Source organism: Sorex fumeus, unplaced genomic scaffold (assembly GCF_029834395.1).
Source record: "Sorex fumeus unplaced genomic scaffold, SorFum_2.1 ptg000131l, whole genome shotgun sequence".
Lineage (NCBI taxonomy): Eukaryota > Metazoa > Chordata > Mammalia > Eulipotyphla > Soricidae > Sorex > Sorex fumeus.
In genome coordinates this window covers 22619442-22646029 of record NW_026606188.1, presented here as the reverse complement: position 1 = coordinate 22646029, position 26588 = coordinate 22619442, and the positions used below count along the sequence as shown (strand labels likewise).

General features: G+C 42.7%; 2 protein-coding genes across 6 annotated transcripts in view; one reads left to right on the top strand and one right to left on the bottom strand.

Moving 5' to 3' along the window:
* MAGI3 (membrane associated guanylate kinase, WW and PDZ domain containing 3) overlaps positions 1–16674 on the top strand; it is a 312781-nt gene extending 296107 nt beyond the window's left edge. For 2 of the 4 annotated variants that reach the window (XM_056139119.1, XM_056139118.1), the window contains exons 17-22: positions 5689–5791; positions 6375–6504; positions 6920–7063; positions 13561–13699; positions 14422–14512; positions 15024–15160. In XM_056139119.1, the coding sequence (XP_055995094.1) occupies positions 5689–5791; positions 6375–6504; positions 6920–7063; positions 13561–13699; positions 14422–14471 (566 nt within the window). In that variant the 3' untranslated portion in view covers positions 14472–14512; positions 15024–15160. Of the gene's footprint in view, positions 1–5688; positions 5792–6374; positions 6505–6919; positions 7064–13560; positions 13700–14421; positions 14513–15023 lie in introns of all 4 variants that reach the window. The other 2 variants (XM_056139117.1, XM_056139116.1) reach the window with 1 other exon arrangement.
* A 7430-nt stretch (positions 16675–24104) lies between these two features.
* The window catches only part of PHTF1 (putative homeodomain transcription factor 1), a 48427-nt gene continuing 45943 nt past the window's right edge, over positions 24105–26588 (bottom strand). For both annotated transcript variants that reach the window (XM_056139121.1, XM_056139122.1), the window contains 3 exons: positions 26209–26304; positions 25501–25626; positions 24105–24630 (listed from right to left, as the gene is read on the bottom strand). In XM_056139121.1, coding sequence (XP_055995096.1) covers positions 24610–24630; positions 25501–25626; positions 26209–26304 — 243 coding nt within the window. In that variant the 3' untranslated portion in view covers positions 24105–24609. The remainder of the gene's footprint in view (positions 24631–25500; positions 25627–26208; positions 26305–26588) is intronic.

Below are 26588 nucleotides of genomic sequence, written 5' to 3'. Positions count from 1 at the left end.
CCCTTTTAAAGGTTGCTTTTCAGCCATTCCTGACTATGCGTAAGGGTTCACTCCTTCTAGGATTCAGGGGATCATATGGGGTGCCAAGATCAGACCAGAGTCAGCTGTGCGTGAGGCAAGAGCCCTACTGTCTATTCTGCCACTAAAGTAGATTCCTCCCATTGGCACAGTCACATTCGAAATCACATTTCATAGATATGCATTACTATCTATGAAAATCCGCAAAGGATTCAGCACCATCGACCATCTCCACACGATAACCAAGCTCATTGAGGTTTCTCGGGAGTTCAAGATGCTGCTCTGCTTAACGTTCATTGATTTAAAGAAGGCCTTTGATTCTGTTGAGACGGAAGCGGTCATTGAAGCCCTAGCCAATCAGGGCATTCAAGCCCAATACATCAGGATCCTCCGTGAGCTGTATTGCGGATTCACTACCAGGATCTCACCATTCTACAAAGAAGTGATCGTTGATGTCAAGAGAGGGGTGCGGCAGGGTGATACCATTTCACCAAAACTCTTCAGTGCCACCCTCGAGAACATCATGCGATGACTGGAATGGGAAGGAATGGGAGTGAAGATAGATGGTCGGCAACTACACCACCTCCACTTTGCTGATGACATTGTTTTAATAACACCAAACATCAGCCAAGCGGCACAAATGCTGGCCGACTTTGACCGTGAGTGTGGAAAGGTAGGACTACAGCTGAATCTTACGAAGACAGTGTTTATGAGAAACAGCCTTGTTCCTGACGCCCCATTCGCTCTCAATGGAACGACCATCTCCGAATGCAACAGCTATGTGTACCTAGGTCGAGAGGTCAACATGACAAATGACCTGGCACCCGAGCTGCGCAGGAGGAAAAGAGCGGCTTGGAACGCCTTCAAGAACGTCGAAGAAATAGCTAAGAGGACGAAGAACCTCCGGCTCCAGGCACATCTCTTTGATTCCACTGTTCTTCCTGCATTAACATATGCTTCAGAGACCTGGGCCCTACGCAAACAAGATGAGAACGCCATTCAGGTCTCCCAAAGAAGAATAGAAAGAGCTATGCTTGGAATATCACGTTTCACTCAAATGAGAGAACGAATCCGGAGTTCTGACATCCGTCGACGATCAAGGATCAGGGACGCTGTCTCATTTGCCAAGGTGTCGAAAATCAGATGGGCTGGTCACGTAATGAGATTTAAAGACGACCGTTGGACTAGAGCTGTTACTGATTGGATTCCACGGGATGCCAAGAGACCGCGTGGCCGCCCACCTACCAGATGGTCAGACTTCTTCGTCAAGATCATGAACAATCGGTTTGAGGCTCTTCATGTTCCCGGAGCGAACAGATGCCATTGGGCTACACTAGCACGCGACAGGGACAAATGGAGACGTTACTGGCGCCTGCTCGAGCAAATCGACAACTAACGGGAAGTTAAGTGATTAAGTGACTTCATGTTTTAATAAACTAGGAACCTTTCAGAATCTCTTAATTAGGGGCCAGAAAGATAGTACAGTGGGTAGGGCACTTACCTTGCACTGGGCCAACCCAGGTTTCATCTGCAGCATCCCACATCGTTCCCCATCACCGCCAGTAGTGATTACTGAGTGAAGAGCCAGGAGTAACCCCTGAGCATCACCCAGTGTGTGACCCTGCCAATCCCCCAAAAAGAATCTGTCACTCACTCGGGTCAGAAGGATAGCATAGGCATTAGGGCAATTGCCTTGCCTTGCCTGTGGGTGACCCTGGTTAGATACCCAGCACTGCCAGAAATGATCTCCCAAGCACAGAGCCCTGAGCACAAACAAAATCTCATTAACTCTGGGGATAAAAAGTGCCCCTTGAGTCCTAAAAGTTCTGTAGTGGCAGTTTCAAGACTTCCAAATATGTCATACAGGCAGAGTGTTTCAGCTGTGCAGCCAGTGTCAGCATTGACTCCATCCCCTGCTCATCCTGAGTGCTGATGGGAGCGAGGCAAGCACATGCCCACCCTGCCACACCCCGCCTTTGCAGGGCTGCATAATGTTTGTTCTGACTCAGCCACAAACTCGGTCTACCAAGTGGCATGTGGTAGGAGAGCGCAGTTGAATTCCTGACTCGGGATGTTCCTGCCCTCCCGCACTACCTCCCGCTCCCACACACAGCGCACTCTCAGGGGGCATCACACATTGGATATCAGTGTGTACTCCCAGCCTTGCAAAGACATCTTTAAGTTGTGTTGTTTTTCAAGATTGATTTCTTCTTTCTCTCAGATTTTGTTTACGCAGTTTCTCAGAATGAGCATGAGTTCTCAGAGGCTGTTCAAAGCTGTGTGAGAAGGTTCAGGTCTTGATGCAATAATTTTTGTTTATTTTTGTTTCCTAATTCCTTCTTTTTCAAACTCCTCATGTCTCACTCATTTTTTTATCCCTACTTTTACTAGCCACTAATTCGGTGTATTTTATGTGCCTCATCATGTTTTTTGTGTCTTTTAAAACATATGTGTGTTGGCATTCATTTCTGAGTTAGAGATAAGGTTTTATGAATTTTATACATCCCGCACCCCCAAAACATACACTATTTTTTAAGTGTCACTTTTTCATCCCACCATCTAATTCAGGATCTTAAATATATTTTGTATATATTTGTATATTTTGTATATTTTTTTTCTTTGTAAGTAAGATATGCTCTAAACTTAGCAACCAGAGAGATAGCACAGTGGGTGGGGCACCTCGACACTCTCCAGGACATTCCTGCTATTTCTGCAAGACGCCATCCACCACTTCTGTATTTACAGATCTGCTGCACATCTCCCATAAATGGAATCATACAGCATATGTTTGTTTATGTTTGACTTCTTTCACTTAGCAGAATGTTTTTGAAGTTCATTCATGCTGTAGATTGTTTATGACTAGTGAATAATGATCTGTTTATGACTAGTGAATAATGATCCATTAAGCACATGTATATTTTACTTACCTAGTCATTTGATAGACATTTGGGTGTTTTATATACATATATATAATCTTGAATAGTGCTGTTATTAGATTGGTATGCATGTTTTTTGTGTGGATGTGTTTTCATTTTTCTTGGAGGTGTGTCTGTGTAGTTACTGGGTTCTATAATAACAATGTTTAACCTGTTGAAAACTGCCAAACTGGTCTCTTCTTTGTTTTATTTTGTTCTTAGAGGCCGTACCCAGTGGTGTGACTTTCACTTGGCTCTGTATTCAGAGATCATTCCTGGCAATGTGCCGGGGATCATTTGGGGTGCTTGGGATCAGACACTGGCTGGCTCCATGCAAGGCAAGGATCCTACCTGCTGTATGATCACTTGGCCCCTAAACTACTGCTTTTAATGAAGTGGCATATTTCATTCTCTGTGTTAACACTGGAATCCTAACAAAGACAAGATCAATAGACCAGTTAGGAGGCCAGCATTTATTTCAACATTCTTCAGAACTTAAGTTAATTAGGAAAATAAAATTCATGATTGTTTTATAAAAAGTACAACCAAAAACTTGTGACCCCCAGATTATGAAGATCACAGCTGCCTAGGGCCTTTTCAGATGGGGATCGAACCAGCATCTCTCGTGCAAGGCAAATGCCTTACCCCCGTCCAGCCTCCCTGGCCCTGGAACACTGAGAGCAAACCCACACAGGGCCAGAGTGATAGTACAGTGGGGAGGGTGCTTGCCTTGCACACAAGTGACCGGGTTGGATTACCGGCACCCCATATGATCCTCCAAGCGTGCCAGGGGTGATTCCTGAGTGCAGAGCCAGGAGTATCCCCAGAGCATTGCCAGGGTATGGCCCCAAAACAAAGCAAACAAACCAAAATAGTAAACTCACCCCTCTGTTGGGTTCTGCACAGGCTGGTCCTATAGCTGCCTGGCACGCAGTGCTGAGATCACCCACCAGCGCAGCAGCAGAAAAACGGTCTCTCTCTCAGCTTTTAGTCCCAAGACCATTAACACACTGCTGCTGGTGCTATAGTTTATGCTAATATCATTAACCATATTCAGGCATGAGCCACCGGTGCTACAGGTGTCAGCATGTTAAGAGAAGCATATCAGCCCTACCTACTCAATAATGATACGAGGGCTGGGGACATAGCACATGATTGAGGGACACATGGTCCCGAGCAGTGCTGGAGTGGTCCTTGTGGTCCCCAGTGCCACAGAGCCAAGCACTTAACTGCTGGTCTGGTTGACAAAGTAAGTGACCTGTGCACTCCCTGAGGCGCACTTGGGCAGCCCCCACCCCAAATAATAGTGATACCTGCCTAAATGCTGAAATTTCAGGGTTGGAGGTATAGTTCAGTGGTTAGAGGGCTGGCCTTGCACACAGCTGATGCCAGTTCTATCCCAGGCACCTTATAGTTCCCCAGAGGAGTGATCTCTGAGCACAGAGCCTAGAGCAGTCCCTGGGCACTGCCGGGTGTGGCCCCAAATAAATAAACAGAGGCCAGAGTGGAGCAAGAGTACAACTGGGAGGGCACTTACCTTGCACATGTACAACCTGGGTTCGATCCCTGGCATCCCTTATGATCCCCCAAGCATCACCAGATGTGATCCCTGAGCACCAAGTTAGGAGTAAACCCTGAGCACCCAAAGGGGCCCCAAACCAAAAAATTAATTAAACTATTTTTTGGAAGAAAGAAACTATCACCAAAAGCTGAAATTTAAGCTTTTTTAGTAGAAATTGCTTCCTTAGGTAGGCATTCACAAAATGATTATTTTAAGCATTAGTCTTTACCACCTTTATTTCCCAAGCTTTCATTTATTTCAGTTTCCACATTTTAACCTGAAAATTACTTCTATTGAACAGAAGATAGAACTTTAAAGAAATACTGTTCCAGATAAGAATTGAGCTCTTGATTATGACAATAACAAGTTATTAATATAATAAGAATATTTCAGGGATGGGGAGATAGTACAGCAGGTAACACTCATTCCACTTTTTCATACCAGACGGTACTCACGGATCTGTGGACAGTCTGAAACCCTCTGTATTAAGTCACACTTCTGCTCTTAGCTCTTTTGCTCATCTCCAGCACTCCAGTGAGGGGTAAGGTTCTGCCCTCAGCACAGGAATCGGGGGCAGGGGCTGGGCGGCAGTGAGTGTGTGCACAGATCCCACCTGACTGCAGAGAGAATAGCCGGGAGTCTCAGATCTGCTTTACTGCCATGGCTCCCGACTGTAGAGTCAGGGATGGTCAGGGATGGAGCAGCAGGGACTGTGGTCACGGTCTTCAGTCACCGTCTAAAGAACAAGAACTCGGGGAGCTGCTAGGGAAGACGCAGAAACAAATATTACCTTTTTTCTGTTTTAGTTTTCTTCCAAAGCAGTTAAGCCTTTCCCTAGCTGTTCAAGCCAGATGCTTTCCTAAATGTCTCCTGGATGAAAGGCACAGGTTCAGTAGCAGGCACTAGTCTGTAGACGGAAGTTGCACTCCTGTGCCCCACAGCCCCATCCTTGACTCCAAGACCCCAAACACCTTTATTGAGTATGTTTTGTTTCATGTTGTACTGACAAAGGTAAAAGGGTGTGTGTGATCAGAATATGATTCCTGGTCTCTAACACGAACATGCCTCCAGAGCCACAGTGATGGATACTGATGTCCCAGCGTGGTGGCAGAAAAGTAGTGATGGCTGGTATGGGCAACCCTCTCCTGGCTGGTGCAGGTGTACGTCTTAATTGCTGTTCTCTCATTTCAACAGAGCATCACGGTCCATCATCAGGAACAAACTCAGCCCGGCAAAGCCCAGCCCTGCCACATAGGCCTGTGGGACAGTCCCAGGTCAACCACCTACCTGGGGACAGGTGAGCTGCTTGTTTGGGGGTGAGTTTAGTGCTCTCAGATCCCCTCCTCCCTCCCTGCTTATTCTGTGTGGCCAGCATGTGGCTATCAGAGAGCTGCCTTGTGCCCTAGACAGGCCCTCTGTTCGCAAACCACCCCTGGGAATGACCCACATGACCTACAGTGTGGGGAGATTCAGGATTTGGGGAGGGGAACCCCAGGCCATGTCCTTGCTGAGCACAGTGGTATGGGTTTCTTTACTCTCCTATTGAAAAGATTCGCCCAGGAACAAAAACTGTGTTCACTGAAATTTCACACCTGGACAAGTCTTGTTTACCTGGTGACAAGATCGCTCCTCTGCCCTCCAGCCAGTTCATGTGTGCAGCTTTGCAGTCCTAGTTGAAGGCTTTTTTTTTTGGAGGGGGGAGTTGGTTTTGTGTTTTGGGCCACACTCAGCAGTGCTCAGGGCTCACTCCTGGTGGTGCTCAGGGGACTATATGGGAATGCCGGGATCAAACTCCAGTCAACAGAGGGCAAAGCAAGCTCCCTGCCCGCTGTGCTTGTGCTTGTGTTTGCGGTTAAGAGTGACTTGACTCTGTCTTGCAGAAGCACCCTAGAAGGTGATGGTGGAAAAGGCGATGCCTCAGTGACGTACAGACATTCGTGGTCCGACCACCGGCAACTTGCACAGCCTGACACAGCGGTGATCTCGGTGGTGGGCGGCTGGCACGGGCAGGTATGCCATGTCCCTGACGCGGGCTGGTGAGTCCTCCCTGAGCCCCGCTGTGCTGTGCCTCCTGCTCTCGCCCATGGAGGAACAGGGAGTGCAGAGGAAGCCCACCGCTTGTTTCAGAAATATGGGCTTCAGGGCAAGGGAGTTTTAGCTCATCCTAGTGGTCTGCCTTTGCTTTGTTTCCATTTTCCTCTTTCAGGAAAACTGAATCTAAATCTCATTCATGGAAGCATTTTGCAGAATTCTATTTAGAAAAGTCACATGACCTACAGATTAAGTTCAACTGCTTTGATAAATATGAAGCTGCCCCTCACATTTCTGCCTTGGGAGCTTTGTGTGAATCACTGGTTCGCAGTGAGGGCAGTGCTGCTGCTCCCTGTGAAGGAAGCATAGTTCATGCTTGCTCCTCTCTCTGCAGAGCCTTGGCTGTTACCCGGTGGAACTGGAGCGAGGCCCCCGGGGCTTTGGATTCAGCCTCCGAGGCGGGAAGGAGTACAACATGGGGCTCTTCATCCTGCGGCTGGCTGAGGATGGCCCTGCTATCAAGGATGGCAGGATTCATGTGAGTTGACTTCCTTCTGCTTCCTTTGGTTCTGGCTGCAAACAAAACTTCTGTAAAGAGTTGATTGAAAGGAATGAATGTGAGGAACTCCTGATTGCATACGGGCAGCATTTCCTTGCTACAGTCCCACAGAGGCAAACACGGGTCACACCCCTTTCTTCTGGGAATTTTCTGTGTCTTCTTGCCGCTGAGCTGAGCTGCTCATGGCCTGCATAACACTGGGCAATCTGAAAGGTTCATCAAATATACTTTCACCCTTTCAAAGTCTCTGAGGGCTGAAGAAAGAGGACCAAGTCCAAGGCACTCACCTTGCTCATGACCAATCTTGGTTCGGCACCTTCTATGCTCAGGATCTCTTAAGTGATCTCTGAGCACAGAAGCAGGAGTATGCTCTGTGCATGACCAAACATGGCCCAAAAATCAAAAAATACAATAAAATAAAATCTGAAAAATCTAGGATAAAGTGGAATCTTTAGATTCCTCCTAAGAAGTAATAGACCCGAGTCTTTTTTTCCTCTTTGCTACCTTTATAGGTAGACAGGTGAGCGCCACCAGTCAGTGTTATTTGAGTGTTAGATTCAGGCCAGCCAGGCAACCTTGAAACATTCAAATCCTGAACTGAACCGGGTCTCCTCATACAGCAGACTCACGCTGCACCTTCTCAGGCACTTCTTCTTCTTTAGATGCTTCTTAAAAGCAGCAGCTCATGAGAGATTGGTCAGAGGGCTGAGCACTGCCATGCATGCAGGCGACCCAGGTTCAGACCCCAGCGCTGTACATGCCCCCAGAATGCCTGAGCATCAAGCTGGGACTAGCCTTTAGGCCCTATTGGGTGTATGCCACCCCCTAAAAAGAGGAATTTTATTTTAATGACATTTACTGGCCTTAAAGCTTAACGACCAATTAATTCACTGGTGTTTAGTTACACACTAAAATTTTTCAACTCCAAGCAGCCCATTTACAAGATCTCTGAATGTGCTTCCTCTGCTGCCAGGTACCCAGGTAAGGGGAAGGGTTCATAGTTTTTGTTTGTTCTAAATCTTGATTGCTTTTAATTTATTTTTCTACCACTCATGAAAATAAGTGGTAGAAAAATAAGTTCACTTTTAGTAGGAAGAGACTGAGGAGAGAATAGTCTGGACTGAAGAAATGAGGACAGGCCCAAAGGGAGTTTAACCTGAGACACAGGGAACCCTAAGTGGTTAAGTTTCCCTGGAGTGTATTTGGAAAGTAGAAGCGAGAGTAGAAAAAAATGAGAATTCAAAAGCAGGATAGGTTCAGGACAGAGAGCTAATAAAAAGCACTCGAGAACAGGCTTTACATGCTGGAGCCTTGGGTTTGATCCCCTGCAATGCACAGGGCCTAGAGCACCACCAGTGGCAATCCAGGAACCAGTAGCTTGGTCCAGATGGAGATGCAGAGGCCTCAGAGAACTCCCATTGGAGCTCCACACCAGTCAAGTGGGTCTGTTGCGTGTGAATGAGTGAGGGAGACTGTTTGGGCAGCCAGTGGTGGAGGAAGAAGGGCCCGACTGGGAGTTGGCCTTCCTTCCTTGCAGACCAGTGAACATGGCTTCAGAACTTGGATGCAGATGTGATCTCCAGCCCTGCCTCCTACATGTCTACAGCTGAGTAGCTTCTCTGAACCCAACTCCTTGTCTGGAAAACGTAGATACATAGTGAAAAAGGCACAGCTCAAGCAAATGTAAAGTTTTAGGAAGAGAAGTTTGACGCATTGCTCACATAGGGAAGGTATATTTATTCCTGGTTTTCTTAAAGCTTTTTTTTTTTGGTAGGGTGGGGGTCTTCCCAAACAGTGCTTAGGAAACCCAGGACTCTCCCAGAGATTCTCAGCCAGCCGAGTCAGTGGTTCGGTGCTAAGGCCCAAGTGCTCACCCCTGCCGTATTCAGAGGGGCCTCCTGGGTCACATCCAGCATGCTTGGAGGATCAAATGGTGCCCAGGATGGTGATCAAACCAGTAATGGCCACGTGCGAGGCATGCGCCTTAAGCCTGTACTAGCTTCTGCCCATCAACGAGCTCTTTTTCTTTCCTCCCTCTATTTCCTAAAATATTTAGGCACTTTAAGTCTTGTGAAATATTTTTTAGACTCTCATTTAGTGTCACAAAAATGCAATTAAGCCCAAACTGTAATTATAACTATAAAATACCTGCCAATTCCAAATATCACCCTCAGATGCACTAATCTCACCAAATTAAAGACAAACAGGATTTCAAGCAAAGTCTATTTTAAAACATGCAGTTCTCTTATTTGGGGGGCCACACCCAGAGATACTCAGGAGCTACTCCAGCTCTGGGCTCTGGGCACTTGCAGTGTGGGGTCAAGCCTGGGCCTCTTGCATGCGTAGCATATGCATGAGCCCTTGGAGTTCTTGCAAAGCCCCTAAAGCATGTCTTCATTTTTAGAAGTCCAGTAGGTCTCCACAGACTTCCCAAAACACGCTATTCTTTACACATTGAGCAGAATCTTACAACTCCATTGAGTAAATTGCAAAAATAGGTTGTGGAATTTGCAAATAAAACCAGTCATTCTAATCAGCTCTTCAGAGAAGGCTTCTTCTCTGCCTATAAAACTGTCAAAATTTTGCCTTGCTAAGGGCCATGAAGAGTGTGCTGACAGCTTATGCTGGGGCCATTGCCCAGAGCTGAGATTCCCTCCAGCTCTCGCACCTTACAACCACCTGAGTCTTCTCTTGCCTCTCTGCTTCTCCTCTGCTGTCCTGCTAAGCAGGCACCTGTGCTGAGTGTCCTCTGGGCATTTCCACTACCTTCAGCACCTGACACTAAATGCCTTGTGTATTCGCTGTGGGCACTCCATTGGTATTTGTTCTAAGAGTAGAATGGATGGATGAATACTTCTAGACAATGAATTTTAAAATAGATATCATCTCAGAATCAGAATACAAAAATATTGAGAGGCAATAGGTGCTTTCACTTGTTACTTTCATCCACAGAACTTTGTAAAGCAGTGGCATCGTGCCCACCTAAAAGTCTGAAATACGGGTCAGGGCCACCTGCACTTCATTCCTAAGCCATTGCTGGCTTCATTCCTACGCCCTGCTTGTGTGTTTTCCATTTCTTGTGTGCCTTTGACTTTGGTTCCTTTGGGAGATACTCAGATTTTTAACAGGTTGTCAGGTGTTAGAAATGTGTTTGTCACCAGAGAGACTGGCCCACATCCAAAAGAACCAAAGCAATCGGTGTTGGCATGGATGTGGGGAGAAGGGGATTCTCCTTCACTGCTGGTGGGAATGCCAGCTGGTTCAACCCTTTTGGAAAACAGTATGGATGATTCTCAAAAAATTAGAAATTGAGCGCCCATTTGACCCAGCAATACCACTTCTGGGAATATACCCCAGAGATGCAAAAATGTATAGTAGAAATCACATCTGCACTTGTATTTTTATTGCAGCACTGTTTACAATAGCCAGAATCTGGAAAAAACCTGAATGCCCAAGAACGTGCAAGGCAAACACCCTATCCACTGCACTATCACTCTCCAGTCCCTGCGATACATTTTTAGGGCAAGCTCCCTGCCCGCTGTGCCCGCGTTTGTGGTCACGGTTGAGAGTGACACAAGGCTGAACAGACCGGGGTAAATTGGAGGGGGGCGAATTAGGCTGGTGCCTGTTCAAGCAGAGACCCCGGCAGCCACTTGCTTCCACAGTCCAAAATCACTGCCATACCTCCTGACTTCACAGGCTCAGGATGGACCTCCCCAAGACTGCTGAAAATTCATGTATCAGGTTTTGTGACAATTCTCCAGGCTTTCTCGGGGTCGGGATGGGCAACTTTCCCCCACCTCCCTGTACTTCCGGAAGCCTTGGCAGTCACATCCATATTCCAAAGCAGCCACCCAATTGATAAGCTACTCTGGCCTTACCGTCCCAATAAAAATACTGAATGCCCTGAACAAACACCATGACCTCGTAGCACCTGTATTGCAAATCATAATGCACAAAAGGAAAAGGGGAGAGAGAACAAGAAGGAAGGTGCCTCCCATAGAGGGAGGCTGGGGGTGCGGGGTGGGGTTGGGGTGGTCGGGAAACAGGGAATGGTGGGAAATGTACACTGGTGGAAGGATGAGTGCTACATCATTGTATGACTGAAACCCAATTATGAAAAGTTTTGTAATGGTAATTACAAAATGTAATATATCTTGCGGATGTTCAATTTATTTTTAATTTGAAAAAAAAAAGAAACAGAATTATTCTCAGTCCTTTCTTGCTCCCCTTTCATTTCCTCTTTGGTCATTTCTTTCCTCTGTCTTCTGTAATTTTTCAATACAAACCTGAACTTGAGTCTTTATTTACTAAAAGATTACCTGCTTTGTTACAATTCATTATTTATATGACACTAGAAAGAGAAAAACACATTACTCTATCACGCTGCTGCTTTTTTATTTTTGAGCTTGTGTCATCTCATAATAGAACTTTCCCTACTTTCAGCTGTAATCTTAGCGCCCTGGCTCTTTCCTCCCTCCGGTTAAGCAAAAGTGACACCTGGTGGCAGAAACAGTCAATTACAGTTTTCACTGCAATTTATTCATTGTAACGCAAGAGTAAGAAATTCATGTTTGGACAGTGAATTAAACCAAATAATATGAAAAAAAGTCGTTTTAACCTTAATTATGTATTATGATATATAATGCCCAAATCAAGCTCCATGTACTAATTTTTATTTCTTCATTAGAATTATGTATCTATTGGTAATTTATCATCTGTCTTTGTCATGAAATTGATTTCTCTTTCTAAGGGAATTTTTCACTTACCTAATCTTTTATTTTTATTACTTTTTAATCCATCTATTAGGCTTATTATTGTCTGATGGTTGTTTGTTGGCTTTCATTTTTGATGACCTCTTACATCAAGACTTTTTCATAAATATGCAAAAATCATCCATATTTCTAGCTCTTAGTTCACTTGAAATTTTTTGTATTATATAGAATCTATACTCTGCAGATAACCTTCATACTATAAAATTTTAGAAAAAATTCAGGAAATAGGTAACTTGAAAAAATATACATTGTCCCCCGAAATTCTTAGAAGGTAGGTACTAATGAATCGGCTCCTCAGAACACTGGGAAACCAAGACGCAGCTCCAGAGGGGGCTGTTCCAGGGGAGGCGCGGGTGCTTTGCGAGTGGGGCCAGCTGCTGCGCCAGACTCTGCTGAGTATCACCTGAGACCCTCCCTGTTGGATTCATGCTATAGTTTGCTTGAGAATTTTGCTTGAAGACTTGTTTTAATAAGCTCTTATAAACATACAAACTACTTTTCAGGGTTTCAGTAATTTTCCATTGTTCCAGTTTGGTGTTTTTTTTTTCTTTTTTTTTTGCTGTTTGGGTTACTCCTGGCTCTGCACTTAGGAATTGCTCCTGGCAGTGCTTGAGGGACCATAGTGAAATGCTGGGAATCGAACCCGGGTTTGTTGCGTGCAAGGCAAACGCCCTACCTGCTGTGCAATCACTCCAGCCCCCTGTTCAGGTTTTTTGACGTGAAACCTACACCCTTTTCTTGGTTATTTTGAGATTTTAAATCTGGGACATTTTTCACAATAGTAGTATTTGCCTTTAATAGGTATGCAAAAGTCACACTTATTTGTGCTTTTCCTTTTTCCTTTTTCAGAGTAATAGGCAACTTCTTCTAATCCCTAGCTTCATGTTTGTTTTCTCGGGGAGCCAACCCAGTGTGCCAGCCTTTTTGGTTTTAAGAAAGAATTAACACACTCTCCAGGCTCAGGTTTTTTCTGTTCTAATCTTGACTATTTCTTTTCTCTGATGCCATATACATGTAGGTGGCAACAGAGGAGGGATCAGGGAACTCTGGACAGTGTCTGGACAGTGTCAGCGATGAGAAGCCCCTGTCCAGGTTTTGGGAGGTGAAAGGCGTGGCTCAGGTGCAGCTCTGTGGTACCCTGTGGGGTGCCAAGACCTCCACTCTTCTGTGCTTAACCTTTGCAAACCTTCAGATTTAAACCTTGATTTTAAGAGGCCCAGATCCAGATTGCTAGTATATAACTTTGCCAGGTAGAATTTTGGGGGATGTGAGGGCAATCTGGCTGCGACATCTGTCACCCCATTGATCGCCAGGGTTGATTCGGCTGATCTGGCTGGCTAGGCGGGTGTCCCCTTCCTCCCGCACCACTCCATGTGCGTCCCTCCCAAAGCTGCACGCTCAGTCGAAGAGGACGGCCTTCCCCGAATAGAGACCGACCGGTCTTCGGTCGAGGGTATACGAGTAGCTGCGCTCCCCTGCTACAACCTCCAAACAAGCTCGAGCATTGTTACCATCTGCCCCAAGTCTGCACGGACTCTAACATGCTCACATAGTTCAACCAGGTATTTTACAGGTGACACTATTCAACTCGGGTATCTTACAGGTGAAAGCTAGGTATCAAGGTGAGTGCTCTAGTGATAAGAGCTGAACTGCAGAATGACACATTGCTTCATGCCATCCCTGTGATCCTTTCCTGTCCAGGTTGGTGACCAGATTGTTGAAATCAATGGAGAACCTACACAAGGCATCACACATACACGCGCAATCGAGCTCATTCAGGCCGGTGGAAATAAAGTTCTTCTTCTTTTGAGGCCGGGAACTGGCTTGATACCTGACCATGGTAAGTACAGTGACTTATCTGCACCTAAAAAGTTAAGTGTGTGAGGAAAAGAAAGGTGGGAGGAAAGAAGGGTTTCGAGGGGGACAGCCATTTTACTGGCACGTTCAAAGGTAAAAACACCACAACCATAAGATAGCATCATTATAATAATATCACAAAATAAGTGGCTTCAGGCAGGACTACTGTGGGAATTAAGTATACATTAAACTAACTTCAAACATAGTTTGATAAAGAAATATGCTTACAAAAGAAAATAAAGGACGTATATGAGGTATTTGAGATTCTTCAGATGTTAGTTGTTTCCTAATAGTGCTCTAGTCTTTCAGTGAGTAGTCAGAACACCCGACTTCTCTAGTCCCTGAGAAACAAGCTGCCACCGCCTTACTCAGAGCGGGGCAGGACCCTGGGCATTACCTGCACTACTGCACTTAGTGAGCCTTTTTAGTGTCACAGTGCTTGCAAATGTTTTTAATGAAGTGCATTAGTGTGGAGGCAGAGCGCCACACCACTTAGTGCCTGCCCTACTCTTCCCCAGCAGAGCTGAGGTAACTGTAAACATGCCCTCCCAGTCCCACTTCCAGCCTGTGACTCTCACACTGTGTTTTGTGTCTTCCACCATCTGCTTGTAAATCATACATTCCCAGTGACATCTTTGCTAACTGCGCTGTGATTTTCTTTTTTTTTTCCCACGTAGTCCTAGGCTTTTTCTCTTCCTTCTTCAGGTTTGGCTCCTTCCGGTCTGTGCTCCTACGTGAAACCTGAACAACATTAAGGCTTTCAGGGCTTTTCTTGGTCTTTCCTTAAAAAGACTTGGTAAATTTGCATGTCTTGTAAATCACTTCCTTCTGTTTTTCTCTTTGATTAAAAATGGTGCTATTAAGTACATCTAATTCTATCTTCTGCACTTTTCAGTTCCTTTCAACATTAAATTTGACAGCTTAATGTAAGAAAACTATTTACAAATGCCCACGACCCTTATTCTGGTTACCATAGTTTGATTTCCTTTATTTTGACATCTCTGTAAGCTAAATCCACTGATAATGGTTGAATGTACCAGAAAACGTGGTCCAACTTTGTTACTTCTGTATAGTTTTTAATTGGGCTTTACTACTTTTAAAGAATTTACACATATATTATTGAATTACATATCACTGAAAACAGCTGTCTATTATACATCTGCCTTTACAGAGATATATGTAAACATATATAGATTTTATTAAATACTCAGACTGTTTAAGCAGTTTGTACAATTCAAATAAATGGCTGTGAAGAGTTCAAAACTTACTATTCCTATTTTAATTACCCACTCAAATCCCTTTTTTAGGTGTTTGGGATAGTAATCCTTCATCTCCAAATGTGATTTATGATGAACAGTCACCATTTTCCCCATTTCCACATTCTGCTTCTACATATGAAGAGTCTCATGTACTAGTAACTGAGGAATCTTTAACAAGAGTTCAGATATGTGAAAAAGCAGAAGAGTTAAAGGACACTGTGCCTGAAAAGAAAAGCACTTTAAATGAAAAACAGCATGATGAAAAGCATCAGTCTCTTCTCCAGAAAAATGTGAATAAAAGGGACTCACCCCACAGTCATGGGCACAGTGACAAAAAACATCTCTTACAAGTCGAGAATAGTCTTACACGTAGAGGTCGATCTGCTAGTCCCCCAAATCCAGCCAGTCTCTCTTTGGAGGGTCATTTAGAAAAGAGTCCCTGTCAGCTCCAAAATGAGCTGAAAAGAAAACCCAGAGATAAGTCCCTCAGTCCTAGGAAAGGGGAGAATAAAAGTTGTGGGGTTGGCACCCACGCAGGTTCTGGACAAGATCACTGCAGAAAAGGCAGAGGACGTTCTTCAAGCCCCAAGAAGCAGCAAAAAATGGAAGGAAACAAAGACAGAGCAAATGCTGACGCCAAATTCTCAGAGCTCGAGAGGCAAAGAATGGAGGCCTGCGCCAGTGACAGAGCCGAGCAGGTCCTGGCTAGGAAAGGAAAAGCAGGCGTTATCGGGAAAGATGGGAAGCAGAGCCACCCTGGGAAAAACAGGACAAGGTCTCCAGAGAAAAGACCCAAGAGAATGGATGAGAAGTCTCTCCCACCCAAAAAGACTAGTGCTGCTACTAGTAGTAGAGCAATGCCAGAAAATGAAAAGGGACGGAAAGCAACCTCAGGAGAAATGAGTTCCAGTAAAGAGAGAACGGGAGAAAATATCCATGTTTCAGAAAAGAAGCTGAGGCAGGAGCCTGAAGGAAAAACGGTGTTAACCCCAACAGAGGCTCACAGAGAAGCCACTGACAAAAATAGAGAGAGCGGAGGGCTCAAACCAGAAAGCGCTCCCCTGGCTAAGAAAACACAAATTACCCCTGGGCCCTGGAAGGTGCCAAGTGCAAATAAAGCGGCTGGCACTGCCGGGGTGACGGAGAAGCGGCTGTGACCTTTAGTGTAAAACAGAAGAAAAGAAAAGATAATCTCTCCTTCCTGAAAAGCAGCATTTTTCCCCCAAAGTGTCTTCTATTTAATGGAAATTCTGAAATGAATGTCAGCACATTTTGAGCTTCAAGTGACCAGGCTGCATGAAGGGTCTAGGATTGCTTGAGCCTGGTCTGCCACTGGCCACCTTCCCCACTCGCTAACCTCACGTGCCAGCCTCCGCTGAGGCAGCCTAGCCGTCCCATGAGCATCCTGACAACTGACATCTGTGGAGAGCAACAGTGCGTTCACACTCACTTTGTATTTGTGCCAAGTTAATCTACTGTATCATGTCGAATTTACCCTTCTCAGATATTCCCACTGTGATGAAAACATAGGTTTGGCTTGGAAGCTCATATTCTCAATAGCATGTTGCATGTGTACAGAGAGACTGAATTCGTGCAGGAGACTTCACTCATCATTAACCATGGCAGCTGCCTCTACTGACGATGGCCCAGGTTAAAAGCTAAATTTCCAAACATCACTATTTAAGGGGGGGGGGGGGGGGGGGCAGTCAATATTGATTTTCCTGTGGCTTATTATTTTGTCAGGGTAAAGTATTTCAAATAACTTACAATTCAATGTCCAGAATGAAAAACTTTTTTAAGAAATGAATTCACCTCTTGCTGTTACCCAGGACTGATGTAGTTCTTGCTGCTCAGGTCTTTTATTTCAGTATGAAACCACAAAGAAGCAGGTAGAAATATTGCTTATTGTTGTTCAAAGAAGATAACAACTTTGATTTCTGGATTTTTTTGTTTGCACTTAGTACCAAACCTTATTTTTTTAGTATATATTGGGGGGCTGGGGGTGGAGAGGGACCACACCTGACAATGCTCAGGGGTTGTTCCTGGCAGGCTCGGGAACCATATAGGGTGCCAGGGATCCAACCCAGGTCGGTTGTGTGCAAGGCTAAGTGCCCTATCCACTATATTATCACTCTGGCCCATAAGTACAGACTTATAAGAGTCAAAATATCATACCTATTGTGTGAAGGACTTAATCACGTTTCACAGCCCAGTGCCAGGAAAAGCACCAGCTCATCCTGGAGCAGCTGTACAACTGGGCTGTTTAGAAACAACATGGCCAAGCAAGACCTGCTCAGCAGTAATGGTGGGCAAGGGGGGAAACAGGGACTGTTAGATCTGACTTCTCTTGAGTTGCTGCCTAGTTTGTTTAAAAACAAGAAAGGATAACTAGGCATCTGCTTAGGTCATTTACATCAATGAGTTCTTTTTAAAAGTCTAAGCAAAGATGTTGGATGGCAGGTGGAGATGGTTTTTTTACTCCATGAAACAGACCCAGGTTTTTCTGTCCACTGAAGTCACATTCAGCAGCATCTATAAATAAGGGGGCATTCTCAGACTAAAACCATTTTATGGAGTATTTTAATATATTGGTTCTGTCACCCTTGGGTTCCTCTTGTTATTGTGAAACTCATTATGTTGGTCCTTTCCTCTCAAAGTCTGATTATAAATTACTATAACAACGGAATCAGCCCCTGTAGATAAGACATGCTTCCCAGAGTGAAAATTATGAAATCCCTTTTCACCCACCTATTTTAACTACTTGAATAGAGCAAAATTAGGAAGCTTGATAAATACTAAGAATTTAGTACTACAGAAATGACATATTTCCCCTATAGTCCACAATTAGTGATAAAAATCCTATTTTTACTGGTATTGTTAACTGTGACATAACTCTAATGTCATATGTTGTCAGTCTGATGTGGCTCTTTCCTCTTTTCCTAAGTAACCTGTCACTGTACTGATTATATACTGACTTAGCAATGTGGCCTTGGAATGCTAAGCAAAATATGGATGTACTGGTTGTAAATGTTTATATATTGTACAGTACCTTTATATATACACTTGAGGTTCTGATTAGAGAAAGAGATCTGTAAATCGCTCGCTATTTTTTATATAGATATTAAAAAAAAAAGTTCATAGTCTGCCTTTCTTTTACAAAATGTTAGGTGTTGACACTTTTTTTCTTTGTGGCGCTAATTTTCATCATGGTTACACTCTATTCAAGGAACAAAATTTCTAAGTCTAACAACCAGGAAAATTCTTCTAATGGTGATTTTTCTTATATAGCAATACCTTTATTTGTATAGAAAGCTTGAAATTAGTTTACATTAAATATAATTTCAACTATTTTATATATCTCATTGTAAAGCATATAGCCTTGGGTAATTAATTTGCCACCCCCAAAATCCTTGTATTATTTTGGGAGGAGTACTTGTCTTACTGGAAATGTGGTTACTAGGCATATCTTGGTCATTTACTTCACCAGATGCTGACAAAACTCTGGCATTTCACATTAGTTTTAGATCTATTTACCTTGCACTTGTGGGGAACAAAGGGTAGAGGGTCTCTGGTAGTAGATGACATTGGAATGAAGGTGGCAGATTGTGGAGAATCCTATGCAAACAGATGCATTAAGCTAATAATGTAATAAATAATATTGTTAACTAGTAAAAATACATTTTTAAAAGAGAAATGGTAACAAAAAAAGAAAATGAAACATTCAAAGAGAATCAGTGAATCAGTGTTAGGAAGGCAAAGAATATTTCAATTAGCTATAGTCAGTGCTTGTAGGACAGTGAGCGGCGCAGACTAAAAGCCTGGTGCGTAGCTGGCTCCTGAACACGGGACACTGAGAGACGCAGTCACGAAGTCGTCTCCCAGCCTGCCGTGAGGCTACTTGGAGCAGCTCTTGCTTCTTGCCACGCTCCAGTGCCTCAGAATCATCTGTACTTTTAGACACTGAAGTTGACTTGGGAGCAACTTTTTTACTGCTGTTAAAAGTCTGTATGCAATACAACTTGCTTACATTTTGACATATCAATCATTTTTGCTGTAATTGATTTAAGAGCTTCACTGATTTTCATCAGTTTTCAGTGCTGCTGTGTGGAATAGCCTTAAGAATCTTACCTACTAAGAACTGTCTCAGATAGATATTAAAATATGAAAACACAGCCTAAAATTACATTCTAAGAATCCTGTTTGTATTTATCTGATTTACAGTGCTTGTATTAAAGCCAGGCACAACTATTCAGAGTTTTGTCCTTAACAAGTACCTTGAGTAGTAACTACTTACAGCTTCTGGCTCAGGATAGGCTACAGAAAAGGTATATAAAGAATGTACATTTTAGAAATTTGAACTTCATTTTTCAAGATCGGCAAAGAACAAAGGATAACTTATAATGACAAATAAGTCAACAAATGCAGAGATTAATGAATTTGCTTCTTGATAACCCCAAGTCATACACTGCATTTGGGAGGGAGGCCCCACTGGCCCCATATGAATGTAAAGATCTAAAAAATTCACAACATCAATTTCATTAATTTCAAAAAAGGTAATTTTTCAGTCCACAGGTCCACCTATCTTTCTCTGCATATAATGAACTGAAAATAAAAACATAAATCCCTAAGTTTATAGTTGGTAAGAGAGCCTGGTATGTAGAATTTTTCTACATGTCTCAAAATTAAGATGATCACACCCCTATTAAGCAAGTATTTGGATATTCAGTTTTTATTTTAGGTTGGTTATTATTATACATAGGGCATATTTAAAAATTGAAATTATACCGACACAGCAATTTGAGGAATATTTTTTCCATATACTATAACAAATCATAAAACAAATGAACAGCTATGTTTCCTCTATGGTTATTCCAGCTAAATGCAAATTACCTGATATAGTTGTTTTTATTTTTCTAGTTGTGTTTTTATATCTGCGTTTAATTTCCTAGAAACTGATAAATACTAAAAGCATTTTCTCTCTCACTCCTACTGGGCATCCAGATAAAACCCCAGAGATTGGGTAAGGCACTTGCTTGCCTTCATGCAACTGATCCAGGTTGGATCCCCAGCAGCACACATGGTTCCAAACCCTCTCCAGGAGTGACCCGAGTGTAGAGGAAGGGTAAGCCCTGAGTACCACTGAATGTGGCCTAAAAGTAAAACCCTAACATGCTAGAAAATGAAGCACTGAGGTTAAAAGAACCATCAAGATACAAAACTTACATGATAAAAGGGGAAATGCACAAATGGTAAGTTAACTGAAATCTAATCTTCAGTTCATTTATTCTGGATACCTACTATGGGTTAGGTACTGATCTGTGTTCTGAGAATCAGCAGTGAACAGTAGCAAAGCATTGCCTATAGCATGCACATTCCCACAAGTGGAGAAGTGAACAAGCAGGTTGAAAATAGGCTGTGTCGGGGAGAAGAAATGACCCAGGATCATCTCGTGGTAACAAGAATAAGATGAGCGGCTACAAATAGTCATCAGAAGGCCCCTGTAAGGTAAGAAAAGAAACAGCCATTGGGAAGAAACTAAGTAAACATACTACGAGCACAAGCCTACTATGAGAAAGACCTTGCAGAGAGAGGTCAGCAAGCCAGGACGGACTGAGGAGATGGAGAGAGGCCTGCACTCCAGGGGAAGTCAAAAAATTAAAACGGGCCAGATAGTACAGTGGAAAGGCATTTGCCTTGCATGTGGCTGACCCAGGTTTGATCCCTGGCACCAGATATGGTCACTTCAGCACTGCCACAAATGACCCTTGAGCCACCCCCAGGAGAAAGCCCTCAGCACCCTCTGGGTATGAACCCAATACCCCTACCCCTGCACGTAAAATATAAAGAAAAACAGGAAATAAAACATTCATATTTTTAAGTTATGGTTCTGAAAAACCAATTACAGCACACAAAATATTTGAAAGTTAAAAAAAAAAAATTAAACCAGGGGCTGGAGAGATAGCACAGCGGGTAGGGCGTTTGCCTTGCACGCAGCCAACCTGGGTTAGATTCCCAGCATCCCATATGGTTCCCTGAGCACTGCCAGGAGCAATTCCTGAGTGCAGAGCCAGGAGTAACCCCTGTACATCGCCAGGTGTGACCCAAAAAGAAAAAAAAATTAAACTAAACTATGAAAATGTGGAACAGGTAAGACGAGGATGTTGCTTGAGCAATGAAGAACAGGACCACCACCAAAGAAACTGAACAATTCTCAACTGGGAACAGTTCATGTTTCCATATCTCCATATCTAAACTAGAAAAATCTATATTGAGAACTGGAGTGTGGGCTGGTAGTACGGCGGGTAGGGCACTTGCTGACCCAGGTTTGATCCCCTGCACCCAATATGGTCCCCCGAGCACTGCCGGGAGTGATTCAAGAGTAATTTCTGAATGCAGAGCCAGGAATAAGCCCCAAGCACCACAAGGTGCAGACACACACCCTAAAAAATAAATAAATAAATAAATTTAGGAAAAGTTAGATCACAAAGATAATTCAAAGGGCTGAAGCAACAAGACCTCAAATTCAGTCATGGCACCATGTGGCCCCCTGAAAGCGCCCAGGTATAATCCTGGTAGCACCAGGTCCATACTATTGAGTATAAATATGAATGTCCCTGGAGCCCCTAGGGAGCCCTGGGCCTCCCCCCCTACCAAAAGGCAAGAAGTCCCAAATTTAATGAAATCTATAAACTCACAAGCACAAAGAAACAAGGAAGAAAAATATACCAAAAGCACAGTATAATTAGTAGTACAAATTCAAGAAAGCTGGAGTTTAAGCACATACAACAAATATTGAACATACAGAAGAACAAAGACAAGACAGCCAACTTCTTATCAGACACAATGCATGATAGGAGGCAGTAAGCGACATCTTTAAAATTTTATATCCAGCAAAAATGTTTCAAATGCAGATTCTGTAACCTTTACACACCACTAAAAATATGTATCAGATTCCAAACAAAATTCAAAATTCAGAAAAGACAGATTGCCTTTTTGAGAACAGACTAGAGCTCAGAGGAAGAAGGGGGTGGCAGGGTATGCATAGACAGAGAAGAGGAGAAACTTGTTTTAAAATGGGGAAGGACAGGAAGCATAGAGGGTGCTTGCCTTGCACGTGACCGGTCAATCTCTGGCACCAGATACAGTTGGTCCCCTCCTGAGCACTGCCAGGAATGATCCCAGAGGACAGTCAAGAGTAAAACCCTGAACAACCCAGGTGTCACCCCTCTAAAAAGAAAAAAGAAAGGATGTTGACTTGGACTAGAGTAAAGGAAGTGAGGATGAAGAGGAATAAAGAAACAAACATGTAAGTTAATGATTCATATACTTGGTGACTGATGTGAGATACTAGAAGGAAGAAATCAAGAATGATTCTCAAATTGGGTCAGAGAGATACTATAGTGGGGAAAGCACTTTCCTTGCATGCAGCTGACTAGGGTTAAATCTCCTGTCCCCCAAATGTTGTCTCCTGAACCCTGCCAGGAGTGATCCCTGAGCAGTTAGGTATGACCCAAAAAACCAAAATAAAGAATGATTCCCAAGTTTTTAACTTGAAAAACACATATAATTTTACCCAGCTCAAAAAAGTTATACATCAAAATCATAACTGTACAACCCTCAAGGAATAAAACTAAATACTGCTTTTAAATTAGAGAACTTAGTGTGCAAAAGAGGTAAAAAAAAAATTTTTGGTTTTTCTTTTGGGGCCACACCTACCAATGCCAGGAGCTATTATTCCAAGCACACTGCAGGTGGGGGTGGGAAGGGCACAGTCCAATCCAGGTCTCTCAGATGCAAAGCATGAACACTAGCCCTCTGAGCAGCTGCTGGCCCCATTTCTGAACAGGATCAAAGGATAAAGGCCCCAAGAGCTTGAGCTGCAGAGCTCAAAGGTAGACAGCTTCTCCGCAGGGGATCCTGGGTATTAGCACTAGCCAGTTTTTTAAAAAGCTAAACAAAAACAAAACAAAGGCATTGACTTGTTTTATCTGAAATATTTACTGAGCTCAATCTTGGGTTTACTATTGTTGCTTATGGAAAACAGTGAAAGCATAATTTCTCCTGTACCATTTGTTGAAACAACAAATAGTTCCTTCAGAAGGTAATCACTATAATGGGCTTTTACCTTTAAAAGAGTTGTAACTCTCATGCAGCATTTAGTATGGCTGCACAGTTTTGGAAATGTACTTCTAGTTCAGAAACTTCCTATGTTCCTATCTTCACAGTTTGGCATCTATCCATGAGACTTAAAAAGTCTTAAACAGTAATAACAAATGTTCATTGTGAATTTACTAGGTACGAAAAAATACTGTTGAGGTAAGTGTCATATGCAATAATCTCAACCTTAACAAGCCTAGCAGATGTTTTCCTCTTAAAAGGTTAAGAAAATTGAGATGGAAAGAAACTTGCACCAAATTACAAAGTTAGTAAATGGCAAAGCTAGGGACTTGAACCCAGAAAGGCTAGTCGCCCCCCTCCCCCCACTCAAACCAGGGATTCCTGCACATTAGGATATATATAACTGATTTTGTATGAATATGCGCTTTGCAAGTAATAACTAAGTTTCTAAATTATTCCCATTTAAAATTTCACAAAATCTTATCATTCAAATATTCAGGCTTTCGATTTGCCTCAAGAGATTCTTCAAAGCAGGCACTAAATAGCAAGATTACAAGACTACTAGATGCATATATATGAGTATATTACAACTATTAGGTGTATATACATAGGTGTCTATATGTGCATACACAGAGAACAACTTGTAAAACAACTGAAATCAACAGACATGGTTTGGCTACCTACAGACACTGAGAACCTAAAAGGGTACTGAGGGTTGGCTACATTAAGTTGCACAGGAGATAAATTATTATCAATGTATCATTTAGTGTTCTAATAGGTAACACAACTCAGACAATTTATTTTAAAATCCATGATGTACTGGGTGAGAGTGCTTATTCTTACATTTCTCTTGTCAGGTTATGTGGCAGAGTATACACATGACTCACCAACTACAGTTATTAGGATTAACTTGAATACTAAGCAATCAAAGTTTTCTCCACAGTTTTACAGAACCCTAGTACAAAAGACTTTTCTTTCATCAATTAAAAAAAAAAAAACCAGAAACTGAAATTCTCCAGTAATGTTTCTTTATTTGGGTTTAACTTAAAAATAATTTAAATTTGATCTTTTTGTTAGGTTAATGAAATCTCCAATTCTGTAATAGAAAAGTACTAAATTTGCATATCTCTAATAAAGGATATTTGCTTCATGCTTTGGGCATCTACTATAGTTACCCAAAAGTCTCTTTCCAGTAAATATAAGTGTCACGATACTGAAATGCCCAGAATAAACTTTCTAACTTAGAAAGTTGTCCTTGAGTTACCATAACACAATCTTACCTCCTGACTATTCACATTGTTTGAAAACCATGAAAATAGAAAAGAAAATACAGGCTCTTAGATTGCATGCACACCCAGTTGGGAAATTGTTCCTGTGAAAACACCATCCATTGGATTGAGCAGAGCCGAGGCAGTTCTGTGTGACCAAGCAGCATCGCACGGGGCTCCACGGCTGTCCTGCCCTCGACTCATCACTGAGGCCAGCAAGATGAGAGCTTCCAGGCACATGGCTCAGCTTATGGCTTAATTTTCCACAGCTAAGGAAAAACAAAAAAATTTTTAAGACAAACGAGGGGTTTATAGGTTCATTTACATGACTATGAACCCAAGCCATTTACATAAAGAAGAAAAAGAACAGACTCTGGCAATTACATCCATAGAAATAAAAGAAAAAAACTTTTTAATTTCCAGGTAAAAATGGCACTGCATACCATGTCTTTCTGTTTTCATTCATTCTATCTCCCCAGATCTAAGGATCCATAGCCAATCCATTCACCTGACCTGAGATTCAAATAAGTTTTTGGTCTTATCCACTAGTAAAGTTTATTGTGACACTCTGACACTACAAAAAGAAAGTGAGGGCAGGGTTGGAGATGCAGCTGGGCTGTAAAGCACTTGCCCTGCCCATGCGGGACTATGGATCTCAATCCCTAGACCTGTCAAGTAATAAAGCCAGAGACCTGAGCCAGAGATAGCTCAGTAAGCGTAGCACATTCTCTGCAAGGGTTCAACTGATTCCCAGCACCACATGGTCCCCTAAGCACAGCCAAAAACCCATGGTCCAAAAAGCCAGTACGTTTAGATGGCCTGAGGGATAGGTAGGGCGCTTGCTTTGCACACAGCTGACCCAGGTTTGATCCCCGGCATCCCAACTGGTACCCCAAGCACCACCAGGAGTGATTCCTGAGCATAGAGTCAGGAATAAGTCCCTAGCCTAGTCAGATGTGGCAAAAAAACCAAGCCACACAAACAAATTGAAGCCCAAAAGTCTGTAGGCCCACCAAACTCTATTTCTTGATTTCAAGAGTTACTCTTATGTATCACACACACAAATACACATAAAGAGCAGAGGTTACTATACATTTCAACTCGAAGACCAAGACAGATGCTCCAAAAGTCTTACTCACTCTTATATTAAATCCTAGAAGATCACTAATAACACCTGAGACAGCAGAAAGGATAACGACTCGTGTGATATTGTAGATTAAGGGATTCATTGTTAATCCATAGAGTCTAAATGGTGTGTCCAATTCCTACAAAAACATAAAAGAACTGACATGAAATACATGATTTCTCAATAGCTTTCAGTGAATTTTGGTCTACTTAAGAATTGCATGATAATGATTGCTAAAGGCTTCCTTTCCTTAATGATCAATTGCTATTTTAAAAAACCTATAATAGATTCTCACCTACTTTTCTATTAGCAAAAATTTTAGGTGGGGCCAAGGAATATGTTATCTGTGAATCTGGGGAACAAAGGGTACTGGGGGTACCGGGCAGGGGTTGGTAGTGCTAGGGGCTACTCCTGGTGCACTAGATTACAACTGTAAAAATTAATGCTTAGGATAAAATTACAGCCAGCTGCATGGAACATAAACACCTTAGCTCCTCCCTATACTCTCTGACTTAGTGTGATTTTAAAATGTAATCTATAAAATGATCATGAGAACAGAAGTAACAAGATGAGAAATTTTTCTTATATGGTTAACCGCAAACTACCAAATCAGCATTTGAATTTGCAGTGTCTGGATGTTACTAGGATCTTTTCCACGAAGTGTAACAATGATTTAATTTTAACTGGTAGTAAAAATGTGCATCATACAGATGTTACTTACTTTCAACAACTTGGTAGACAACTTTAACACATTGTTTACTAAAGTAAGTTGTTCTTTCTTATTTGGTTTTTTTTCCATTTTAAGATATAAGTTAATCTAAGGGAAGAAACAGTGATTATGGTAAATTTCAAAGAAAAATATATAAAAATATATATTATATATGTGTGCATATATTATGGTAAGAGTTTCCCATTCATCAATAATTCTAAAACAAAAAATAATCTGATACCAAATTTTTTTTTTATGTAGGAGTACTGCTATTTATTCAGCCACTGATTAGCTGATTGAATTGTACATGAACTCCACCTTTTTTTTTTCCATTTTTTATAATTTTATTCACTGAATCACCGTGAGAGAAGTTACAAAGCTTTCGGGTCTAA